At 39.6% G+C, this 12,391-nt stretch overlaps 2 protein-coding genes across 2 annotated transcripts in view; both read right to left on the reverse strand.

Annotated features, from left to right (window-relative positions):
• Positions 1-808: 808 nt before the first annotated feature.
• On the reverse strand, positions 809-9,517 carry baiap2l2b (BAR/IMD domain containing adaptor protein 2 like 2b). The gene is made up of 14 exons (XM_063475147.1): positions 9,464-9,517; positions 9,164-9,239; positions 8,325-8,411; positions 7,552-7,613; positions 6,892-6,963; positions 6,146-6,235; positions 5,842-5,973; positions 4,275-4,379; positions 3,561-3,663; positions 3,152-3,359; positions 2,455-2,520; positions 1,877-2,213; positions 1,718-1,761; positions 809-1,311 (listed from the first exon to the last, which is right to left on the reverse strand). Exons 1-14 carry the CDS (start codon positions 9,515-9,517, stop codon positions 1,236-1,238), a joined length of 1,512 nt encoding a protein of 503 aa, XP_063331217.1. The 3' UTR covers positions 809-1,235.
• Positions 9,518-10,993: 1,476 nt separating this feature from the next.
• Positions 10,994-12,391, reverse strand: part of LOC134628928 (extracellular serine/threonine protein kinase FAM20C-like) — a 34,356-nt gene continuing 32,958 nt past the window's right edge. Inside the window, exons 8-10 of the mRNA XM_063475765.1 lie at positions 11,913-11,994; positions 11,751-11,810; positions 10,994-11,267 (exon numbers count right to left, since the gene is read on the reverse strand). Of these exons, the coding sequence (XP_063331835.1) occupies positions 10,994-11,267; positions 11,751-11,810; positions 11,913-11,994 (416 nt within the window). The remainder of the gene's footprint in view (positions 11,268-11,750; positions 11,811-11,912; positions 11,995-12,391) is intronic.

Below are 12,391 nucleotides of genomic sequence, written 5' to 3' on the forward strand. Positions count from 1 at the left end.
ACACTGCCTGAGTTTATAGAGATTTGTGAGCTTTAATTTATGCATAGTTCTCTGAAGGTCCGATTGCAGAATTTCGGGTTGAGGTCTGTGCTTTGACTGAGGAGTTCAAGGTTGACTGTAAGGTTTCCAGGTCCTGTGGCTGAAAAACAAGCCCAAAGCATCACTCCTCCACCGCTGTCCCATTGTTAGGAGGGGTTTGTGTTGATATGCTGTGTTTGGTTTTCTCCAAACCTGCTGCTGTGCATTATGGTCAACCACCTCAACTCGTTATTCCCACAGTCTTGAGTTTTATGCAGATGCAACTTTGCATATCTAAGCTGTGCTGCAATATTTTATTTTTAGAGAGAAAATGCTTTCTTCTGGTAACCCTTCTATATAAGCCATATCTGTCCAGTCTTTTTCTAATTGTACTGTCAAGAACTTTACCATTTAGTATGCTAACTGAGGCTTGTAGATGTAGCTCTGTGCTTTTTTGTAATTGTCTGAGCTCTGCACAGTCTGACTTTGGGGTGAATTTCCTGGGGCATCCCCTCCTAAGAGGTTTGTAGCATTGCGTTCCTCTTATATAGTGGTGGTAACACCAGCCGATTATTAGTTAATCAAGTCAATCTGACCAGCAGCAACTAGCTGCTACATACTCTCTTAATTAAAGTACCGGTGTGCTTAGTTTTTCACATCGTTCTGTAGTTTTGCTTAATTTTTGTTAAAGAAATTATGACACAGTGTAATATGTCATGTTTTGTAGTTCAACTGGGCTGTATCTAGCTAGTTTTAAAACCTGGTAAGGACCAGATTAGTTTTACTCTGTCCTGATATATAAAACCTTACAATTTACCATAACTGTGGATTGATAAGTTCATAGTAGGAAGTTTTTACAACTAAAAATTAGTCACTCAAAAGTTAATCAGTGTTCCTTATATAAAATTATGAAAGGGATGTCGATGAGCTAATGTGGGCTGAGACTGCTCAGCTCAGCTTGTCTTTGTGGCCTGTCTGAATTAATGCTATGATCAACTTAATGGTTTTAATATTTGATTAATCTATGTGTATTACAGTATCTTCTTTGGTATGTGAGATACGTTATCTTAAAACTGTACAAACCTTCTGGCCATTTCACTCAGAGCATTCACATTTCAGACATGTCACGTCATTCACAAACAAAAATGTATGTCCTGCCTCCACAACCTGATCTCACAGCATCAGTAACAAACCCTGCATGCACGAGTGCCGATGGATTAATGGATCTGAGGAGCAGATCTGTCATTGGTCGTCGTGGGACGAAGCTTTACCGTGGCGAATGGGTTTGTGCCTCTGAAACGAGAGGATGATGGAAAATGATATACAACACCACATGCACTCAAATGCTTTCTGCCAATACCAATAAACCACTCAGACAGAGGTGCACACACTCTAGGTTTAGACACTAACATCACACCACAGCCTGAGGGTGGTACATTTTGACAGTGTGCAATGAGCACTCTGTGGAGGTCTTTGTTTCAAGTAAACTTTGACCAGGGTTTATTGTTTGCAGTGGGAATTGGGATTCAAAAAGATGTTCCTTGCATATGCTCAAGTGTAATCTAGTTTTCTGGGAAGACAATTCATAGGATTCATATATATTGGCATGCAATCAAAGCAGTGCTGCACTGGCATTTTTTTTTCCTGAACAATACATAACAATAACCCATAAATGCATACATAACCCATGTCTAATTACCTGGGAAACAGTGGGTTTTCAGGGGGTCCATGTGGTGATAATGCCTACAAAAAATACAAATAAATAAATAAATAAATACAAATCCACACTTAGCACTGAAGTGTCACGTATTTTTCTGTGTTAAAGAGACAATTTTCATTAAAGTTAAACATGTAGCACCTGGACGTCAGATGCTGATCCACCCTTTCTGTCAGGTAGGGGAGAGATGGGCCGAAAATCTCCTGAACTCCTCCTTGCACTCTGAATTGGTGGAGGGGGAGGCGGTGGGGGAGGAAGTGGATGTTCATTGTAGCTCCTTGTTTGGCTCGGCTTCGTCTCCAACGCCTCTTCTCCCTTCTTCTCAGGGAGTGGAGAGATAGGCCTGAAGTCCACTGAGGCTCTACGATTGGGTGTGGCCGGGGGTGGGACGTCTCCGTAACTCTTGCTCTCTGACTGGTTGGCGTAGGTGTCACTGTCATTCAGATTGTTCATACTGTGACTTCTTAGAGAACTGCCACTGTTGGGGCAAAAGGAGCAGAATCTTTTAAGTGATTCATAGTGGGACAAATATCTGGAATATTTTACTAAAGGATAACAAAATAATAACATCTTCTCCCAGAGCAGCAACCTAAATATTCACATATCATACAGATTAGATCCTGTGGTTTGCCTCAATATCTTTTTTTCTTGGTGTCCAGTGTCATGCCAGAGAAAGAACACTTTGGCATACAGATTTGAGATTAGTATCTGTCTCCTACCTTGTTGCTAAATTATTGGAGAAATCCTCAATAGGGGCCACGTACGCAGCAGGGAACCAGCCCTGACTGGAGGAGATAAGACAGAAAATTAAACATCATCATGTGTCTTCCTGTCCTTTTACATACAGCAAAAAACTAATTCCAGCAACAGACTCTGTAATTCTCAGTCTTGTGTATTTTTCAGCGCTCGTGTAGTCTGTCAACCAAACACAAGAGCAATCCTTTAAATCACAGGTTCTCAACCTTTTCCCACATAATAATCTTTTCCCTCATAATCCTAACACTGATGGTTAGATGGTTCGGGCTTAGCATCGCACGACGATGCGAACTAACCCAAAGCTGATAATCCGAGGAACCCTGAGGGAGATTTCATGAGAGACGGATGTGATGTGCCACAATCACATCAGAGTTTCTGTTTGTTTTACTGGTTTCTGGTCTTTTGAGTTACTATTTTTTAGTTTTACAGTAATAATTGTATTTTTTTTCAAATAGTATCATGAGCAAAACAAATTTGTGACTTGATCTAGGAGCTCAAAGTGTTAAAAGGTTGACATCTTTACCCTTTTATTGGACAAACCCTGTGAGAGACTTTTTTTATAAGGCCATCAATTTTAAGATTGGGTGCAGATGATAACTGAACACTGTAAAGACGGAGTGTTTCAAAAACGGTGCATGCACGTAAATGTTTATTTCCCACCGCAGGCTGCTGTCAGTGCGCCCATACAGCCACCCGTTGCGTGGCTCCTGGACCAGGACGATGACAGTCTCGCCCCTGTTGAAAGGCAGGAGCTTTGGGTTGGATGAGGAGGGATGAGAAACCAGCGCTCTCATGACTCTCCCTCCTCCCAGGCCTAAAGATTCCCCCACTGAACTGGAGCGAGAGCGGCTGGGGAGGGGAGACGGTGCTGGAGGGAGAGGAAAGATGAAGGAGAAACAGAGAGGGGAAAAAGATTAAAAGAATATTAATAGGAATATTTTAGGCATGCATGAACGAATGCATATAAACAAGCAAAAATTAATACTTCTAATCTTCTTTGGCATCAAAGGTTATCAAATAATCACATATTAATATACAGCTCTTATAATTAGTACAGCACACCTCCCACCTCTAGAAGGGACTCTGCCCAGTGCCTGCTGCTCCCGCCTGGCCCAGGACATATCCTCATCTCTGGCTACCGTCTGCAGCAGGGAGCTCACTGAACCTCGCAGCTGAGCAGACACAGAATACAGATCCCACTGATCGGATTTTTTATTTGAAGTCTGGCAGAGCAAGGTTTGCTTTCAGCAGGAATATTACGATTATAAATAAACAAGCTGGTGCTGGTGCTCGATTTGGTGTGAAGATTTCTAAAGAACCACAGAGACTAATGCTGGAAAAACTAAACACCATGTTGTACAAATAAACCAAGCAAATATGTGCTTACACTCGCCGTGAAGCACTTCAGCTGTAGATGATGGATTAAGCAACCTTTACAGCACAAATAGTACATTATTAGCAGTGAACAGACACATGAGAATACAAATACAGCTGCTGAACTAGACTGGCGATGCTATTAAAAATAACAGATGCCACTTATTAAGTGAATTTAAAATAAATTATTTTAAATAGACTTTGGTTTATTTATTGAACTATAAGAAAAATATGACAGTGAGACTTGGTTTCTGTTCCTATGTTTCCACAAATTCGAACGGAGCAGAGTGTGCAGTATTTCGCTGAGAAACCACAGCCACTGTACCTTGTTTTATAGTGCATGGCGTACTCATGTGTAATGTTCCTACTGGCTAAAAAAAAATGAGTAAACCTGATAAAGTGCTGGTACCTGTGCCTCTTGGTCTGAATGGGTGGGTGTTCGAGATCTGGAGACTCTGGTGTCGTTCACTTTCTCCTTCCATCCGTCTGCCTTCTGCTGGAGAGATGCACCAGTCTGAAAACACATGAGAGGTGAGCGCCTCATTCCATCTCAATTTGATCATTCAGCAACATGACTAAGACATATTGCTTCAGTAAATAAGACACATGACACTGAGAAGTGAGTTTCATCAGATGAACAAGCTACTGGCAAGGTCCCACATGACTGGGATAAAAAGGCTGGGCAGCTCAGTGTCTTGGTGGCAAAAGCACTCCAAGCTCATGGCTGATGGCTACAGTCGGCCTTCCCTTCACAATATGATGGATTGCAGCTGATGTAGCTGATACACAGAATACTAAGCTCTACTACCATGAAGTGGGAAATGCAGCTTATCAGTCAGGACAGTAATTATATATTCATAATGTTACGAAAACTAGTTATTATTCAGTGTATCGGCTTTATTGAAGGCTGCAAAAGTTTTGTTTCAAAGGAAACTTGTATTACATAGTAATGCCACTTATAAATGTATTAGTTGAATGGTGTTTGCAACTTGTGAGCTTTTTTCTGATGAATGTAAAAGAAAATATAAATTAAGCAAAATTTTGCATTTCTGTATTATATCTAACATGTTTTTGTTCCTTGTTTTGCAGAGCAGACTGTAGTGAGTATTTCTTTAAAAAGTATGTAATGTGCAATAGTTAGCCTTTCAGCAGGTTACTAGGTTGCTGCTGACTAAACTGACCCATCATCATGTCACCTAAAAATAAAAGATTTAAGGCCTTTACATACTGAACACGTAAAATTTGTGAAAATATTTCATATGTTAAACATTTTTTTGGGGACCCACCTATTAATGGAGCTTTTCACACCGACAGCGTAATCTCCCAGGACAGATTTACAACATTTATTTTTCCTGCTTAAACTCGATTTTTCTGATTTCGTTGCATTTGAATCAACAGATCTGACCAGTTATACCATTGCATTAAGCAACAAGTGCACTTGTAGCTCAAAGAGCGCACTAGAACTGAATAAATTATGACAAAAGTAAAATAATACCATTTTACCTCAATTTCACACAGTTAGATGCTGCTCAGGGTTAATCGACTCTCTGAAAAAAATTCTCTGCCGTGTTCAGATGTGGTCAAAACTGCTATGAAGAGCTCAAACTGCCCCACTGACATCCTGAAACATGTATGAAAGCAGTTGTGATACAGCACAAGCTCCTGGGTCAAACCATGAAACTCTCCCTGATGCTGCCTGTTTTGAGAGATGAATGTTTCAGTCAGTCGATCAACGTTTCTTCCTTTTCTTGTTTCGAAAAAATCAGGACCAGCTCATCATCGCTTCATTTTTTTTCACAGGGCATTTTTGACAATAAACTTTTGGAAAATGCACATACTTTTGGTGTGTATAAACTTTACGCAAACACACAACAAGTTTGAATCGGAAGAATTTGGAATTTCGTTTAGTTTTGTTCGCAACACACTTTACTGTGTAAATGCCTTTACAGTGTAGGATGGCCAGTGTGTATGAATACCTTGTTAATTAGGAACAGCAGTGACTGAGTGAGGCCACAGTGTTTCTCTGCCAAGAAGCGATACCTCCTCTCCTCCTCCTTTAAGATCTCCTGATGGCTCTGCCGCAGGTACAGCATGTATTCACTGTTCTCCTAAAACCGCATGCACAGGGAACAATGAACATGAGGGCATGCACCTACAATGATACACTCACAAGGTGTATTACTGGACTGTGTGTGTGCGTGTATGTGTTTGTGTGTGCATTAATATGAATGTGCATAATGTCAACACATAATATTTTCCTATGTATGTTTGTGTAACTACCAGAGAGTCTCTGTAGGTTCCCCGTCTAAGCTGCTTCTCCAAAGCCTCTGCTTGGTTTCTTACTTCCAGCTCGTACACTCTGCGACTGCCCTGCGGCACAATGAAAGTTTATTTGCAAACTATCCTAAAATTGTAAGAAGCTTAGCAGGTCGTGTTTATCCTAGTGCTGGTCAACCGCTCTCCATCTTTCTCCTCTCACCTGCTTGTGCTGCTGGCGATGCAGCACCCCTCTGTTTCTTATTCTAATTAAGTCCAAAGACAAAATTGCTGACAAAAGAACCAGAAGCTCCATTTTCACTCAAAAAAAATACGTGGAGTGATTTTTAAAGATAAGATAAGAGAACCCTATTAGTCCCACACATAGGAAATTTGTTAAAAATAAATAATAAATAAGAAGAATATGGCCTGTTTCTGTCACAGATTGCAGAGTTTGTTTAAAACTGTATTCATCTGTGTTTTTAACCCGTTCCAACTTTAAGACAGTTTTAGGGTAACTACTAATTATTGATGATTTCAAGCTGATCTGACTCGAAAGAAAGCTTGGAAGCTTAAAATGTACTTTGTTAATTATAAAAATAAAAAATAAATGAATGATTGCAATAGTATTTTGAAACTATTACAGTCACACTGTAGGATAGTTAAAGTTTGGTTTATTTACCATAAACCAAAAAACCTAAAATAGTCCAGTAAGTTTTCTTAATTTCACAGGCAGAAAAACATAAGCTTTCCCAATGTATTACACTCACATCAATATACTCCTCGTCCAACTTGATATTCTTCTCCATTGCTTGCAACACTTCTATCTGGAACCATCGAAACTGCAGCAGAAAGAAAGAAATAAACTGGCCCAGTGATGAACCATCTGTCCTCTTGTTTAAACACAGGCTTTAATTATCAGGTTCATTGTGTTGTTTGACTAAATCTAAATGCAAATGTGCTCCTTCCTCAAGCCAACTTTGTAATCAGAGGCCATGCTTTGATTATTCACACCACAATTAGGCACAGGGGTTTTAGTGTCAAAAGAAAAATAACATACAGGGACAAACTAGTGTCCTCGAGGTTTTATGTAGCTAACTTCGATGAAGCAGTTAATAAGAAGTGAAATCTGCTTTTACCAGCATCCTATAAATGCTGAACTCACAAATTCAAAGATTTGGGGACAAACTGGGGAAGTTACACTGGAGTAAAATACTAATTATACCTGTTTTTACTCATCATTTGACAAATAATGTATAGCAGTTATTATTCTGTCAAATATAGCTTAATACCCACCAAGCATTATTTCAGACATTTTCAGTTTTGCAAAAACTTTCAAACAAACAAAATTAAATTCACAGAAGTAGAACTGTTGTATGTAGTATTTTAAAGACTGCAGGAATCAGCATTTACTGAGGAAATGTACCAACCACTCCCTCCATCTCTGCAGTGAGCCTCCTCTGTGTTTCTGAAATCTGGATCAGGACGTCCCCTGTTTAAAGAAAAAAAACAATTCTGTACAGAAAAATATTTCAAGAAAGCGAAATCTTATTGGGAATGTCAGTAATTTGATCTAAAACTTTAACACAGTTTAAAACCATTTGAGCCATGAACGAGTCGGGCTGCTATGATGGTGGAAAGTTAGCCAAGCCTTTATACTGTGGGCGCTACTGGCTTCTTGTCTATTGTCATGGATTGCGGTTGAGCTAATAAATTGAGTGGAGCTGAAAGACTGCCCTCATCTATAATTCAGTGGCTGCCACTCAATAGGGCTCCTGGTCACGCTGTGGTTCCCTGACCTTCACAGTTAGCCAACCTACCAAAACCACATGTATGCTAGCCAACACTGTCTTAATAGTAGCATAAAGCTAATTACCACTAAGAATGATAACACACATCTCTAATGACAAAGTGAAAGCTTCCATAAAATATAGCGCACACACTAGCGAAAAAAATATCTGAAAATATACACACACACACACACACCTACACACACACACACACACACACACACACACACATATGTATGAAAAGAAGGAGAGCACAATTGAAATTTACTTTGTGTGGTTTAAAATCTAGACTGTGTTTGTGCAAGTGCAGTATCTCAGTAGAGCACTCTTGATAACGATGCTTCTCTAATGAAAGCAATAAATTTAAGGGTGAAACCTGTTTAGTAATGAGTCACAAATACACACACTCGTACCAAGGGAGCGAGATGAAAGTGTGTGAAGTGCCTGGTCGCCCATCTTAGCCACAGCGCTGAAATAGGCCTCACTGCAAACACCTAAGGCTGCAACATACAGACATCGAGAGACAAATGTAGCTTTTCACATTTAGACAAATCAAACTGACAAATCTATAAACTTCATAGTAAAATCACAACCATTTAAACTGCTTCTTATTGTGTCAGTCAGTTCTGCTTTTATTCATTACTTTTAAAAGACTGGCAGTGTTATTTGATATGTGATTCTGGTCTAAGAATAGCCTCGTGCCACTTGGTATAGTTTTACGGCACAGCCCCACTGCCCTGTGGCTGATAGCCTGAATTGTTTTATCAGGCACAGAGATGCATGAATGATGCATGCTGCTTGCACTATTAACAATGTGACACACGTGATTAAGATTGGAAAAATGTACAATGGAAAAGTCGGAGAAGTCAGACAAGCAAATAAAAGGTGATGCACACAAAAAAATGACATCTCTGGAGAAAGAAAGGTTTAAATTCTGCTTAATGTCAGCTATCAAATAGAGATTATTTTTATCAAATCTTATTTTCATATTCACATGTACAAATCTCTTTATTTCTTTTCCTAACCAAATAACTTTTACAAATGAGTAGGTCCTTGATAGACATTTACAATCCTGTGACATTTTTTGGATTTTAATTACAGCTTATGGCCTCCTTCTTAGGGTCTCCATGGGCAGTCTTTACTTCAATCATCTCTGTACAATCCTGATCCAACATCTACACTAGTGCTAACAACAAAAGCCACATTATCCACAGTGTAACTGCTCCTTTCAGTCATTCACAACCTCGCTCACCTTGAAAGGCCTTGATGTAGCTGTTTCCAAGAGCAACGAGCTGCTGAAGGCCTGGGTTGAAGTGCTCCATCAAGTTCTGCAGAAACACACGAAATACAAACTGAGCAACGCACCAGGTGAACTCAGCAGTGACTTGAAGCGTAACGCTAAAATGTATTTTTATACTCACCTCTAAGTGCGCCCCGGCCTAGTTTAAATATACAAAATCCTTCTTTAAATAATGAATACTATACCGGTCCCCAGGTTTCAACACAATGAACAAAAACAAAAGAATAAACCAAGGACATGATGTAAACTCACCGAATAGACAGATAAAGTTGATTTGTGCAGCTGATCACTACTGACTCCAGACATATTGCTCGATTTCAAGTTTAACGATAAAATGAGAAAAAGCTGGTCAGAAAAAAACTAAACTTCTGTAAAAAGTCTGTATTCCCATTCAGACTTCTGAAGAAGTTTACTCAGGCCTCTCTCTCTCTGTCCCGTGTATATCAGCGTCTTAAGGCGGTGAAAGTCACCTTCACTGCGGTCCCACTGCTTCTGCTGTTTTCCCAAAGACCAATAACACCTATCTGACAGTTCCCTCTCCTTTTTTTCAGTCATTCGTTAATGAGCTCTTTTACCCTTATGTCATCAGCAGTTTTTATGGAAAGAGCAAGTGAGCAAGTGCGGGGAAGAGGTAAGAGAGTAGCTGACATCGATACGGCCGAGCAAGGTAAATTATTGATTGGAGCCCTGAAAGGAAAGGAGAAGGAGGACAGCCAGCTGCCTAACCAGTTGTGACGTATCCTCACACCTGAGGGAAAATCCTGCCACAGTTTGTTTGACTGACGAGAAATAAACGTCCGTGTTAAAAAGGTACAAATTACTTAAATATAGTTAGCTCACAAAATGAAGTCAAAGTTTTAATGCAAACATTTTTCGTGCTATGGGGACATTTATGTGTGGAAGTAGAAGAGAGTGAGAGAGAGAAAAAAGTATTCCTCTTTAGACTTTGTTTTAAGTTTCTTCATTTCTTTCCAATAATTCTGTCCTGGTTTCTGTTTGCCGTTACTACTGCTATGTTTTCCGGTTGCTCCCCTCTACTCTTCACAACCCCACGTGACTTTTTACTTCATGAAATGACCTTTACATTCTTCTGTTGTGTATTTTGTCTGCATTTGGATGCAATCTGATAAGCTGAACTTTCTTTAAGTTCTTCTGTTTTGACTTTGTCTGCTGAATTCCAGGAAACGTGTTAGTTCCCTTTCAAAAAAATGAACTAAATCATCACTGCATCTTCAGCCAGTGCATGTGAGTTCTTTATATAACGCTGAAACAGTTTCAAGTGGAATTATTAGCAATCATTTTATTAACACAAACCAAGGATCCTTCAAGTTAAGAACCAGAAAAACAGAAAAAACATTAAATGTAGCGTAAAACTTGAATTAAAGCTCAGATTCACTCATAGTCACTGTTTGGTGTACTTAATGCTATAGCTGCACTAAACCAAATACATGAAAGTCTTTTCATTAGGTGCTTTGTACCAAAAGTGTTGAAAACACACATACAAAAAGAGCCAGTACCAGGCACGCCCACAGAGCAGAAGGACACATAATATTGCAGGGAACTGACTAGCTAGCCCCAGAAAAATTTTATCCTATTTATGACAATACTACTTCATTACATTGTGTTAATGATTTATCATCATGTGTCTGACAGTTACTAATCAAAGTGGGTTTTACATTTATATAGCTCCTATAAATGATGTTTTATAACTCTGAACTCCTGCATCATGTTGCAGAAGTATGAAAATGAACAGATATAATGTGACAGGTAAGTGAGACTGCTCTAACCAGAGGGAGTGGCCACGTCTTTCAGAGAGGCTGTGTCGTCATAGAAGACGTCTTCACCGTTGCCATTTCTTTTCTGCTGCTTTTGACAGCGACTTACAGTTCCTAGGACAGTTTTCAAACGTCGATCTAAAGCCGTAAGGTGGGGCTCTGCCAGAAGTGGGGCCACCTTGTGAAGGGGATCACGAGAAAGTGACGCTCTCATAACATCGCTTAAACGATACTGTGGTAAAGACAGGAGACGCAGGCGTAGCCAAGTGGAGCGACGGATTCTGGAGAGACAGCAAAGTTTAAAAAAAAGAAGATAAATGGAAAAAGGAAGTTACTTTGAGATGTTTCAAAATTGCCAAATGATTGGGTAAGAGAATAGGGTGAAGAAAAAGAAAGAGGAACAGCATCTGATGGTTAAGGTGCAATGTGATTGTTCTCTCACACTTTCTGAACTAAGCCAAGGAACTTTGTTCTGTCTCCCTCCATTCAACCCCAACCATCCACGACAGCTGGCTGCCCCTCCCTTAGCCTTGTTCTGCTGGAGGTTTCTTCCTGTTAAAAGGGAGTTTTTCCTCCCCACTGTTGCCAATGCTTGCTCATAAGGGGTCGCCTTAATTGTAAATCTATTACTGTAGAGTCTTTATCCTTACAATATAAAGCACCATGAGGTGAAAGCTGTCATGATTTGGTGCTATGTAGATAGAACTGAACATAATATTAACCTGATGTGTAAGTAATTCACTACGTGATGGTCTGGTTTGTACCTGCAGCACTGTTTTAAGGGAGTTAAGATCGAAGGCTCATCTTTGGAGTGACGCCCAAATCTGCAAAAGAGGACAGATCCAGAGTCAGCTATGTCAAAGTTACAGTCTGACCAGCACCTCTGCCCAGTATATGAGCAACACATACAGAACAGAAATACTCACGCCCTCCCATTGTCAAGGTGTAGCAGAAAAGTATTATTGCCAAATTTCTGAAATGTTTCATAGTGGTGCCTGTCCATATTACCTAAAGAGAGAAAGTAAAAGAAAGGATTTGCTTAGTAATCGGTAACCAAACCTGAAACATTTTACATGCTGCATAAATATAAATATTCTGGCATAAACATCTTTATGCTTATGGCTACTGTGTGTACTTTTGTGCATCTGCCATCTATAGATTGAGTCACATTTTATTCAGAAAAGTACTTTCAACTATTTTAGGGAATGTCATCCAAAAGAAGAGAAGACAGTGTGGAACTGAAATAATCACTTTATGAAAGTTTGTTAAATTCTTTTTCTTTTTTCAGAACAAGAATGAAGAGACATGAAAGTGGATTTATACATTTATTTGAAGGTTCACATAAAATCACAGGAGCATCAGTCCTCATGACATACTGTATACTACAATCTTTGCATCAGTTCAT

Source organism: Pelmatolapia mariae, linkage group LG6, assembly GCF_036321145.2.
Source record: "Pelmatolapia mariae isolate MD_Pm_ZW linkage group LG6, Pm_UMD_F_2, whole genome shotgun sequence".
Taxonomy (NCBI): Eukaryota; Metazoa; Chordata; class Actinopteri; order Cichliformes; family Cichlidae; genus Pelmatolapia; species Pelmatolapia mariae.

What these genes read in the sequence shown, in the direction of transcription:
- baiap2l2b (XM_063475147.1), bottom strand. Translation starts at nt 9,517, where the DNA reads ATGTCTGGAGTCAGTAGTGATCAGCTGCACAAATCAACTTTATCTGTC. An exon ending in CTACATCAAGGCCTTTCAAG is followed by an intron (nt 8,412 to 9,163) that starts GTGAGCGAGGTT and finishes TGTATGTTGCAG; the next exon opens with CCTTAGGTGTTTGCAGTGAG. An exon ending in TCCAATAATTTAGCAACAAG is followed by an intron (nt 2,214 to 2,454) that starts GTAGGAGACAGA and finishes TTGCCCCAACAG; the next exon opens with TGGCAGTTCTCTAAGAAGTC.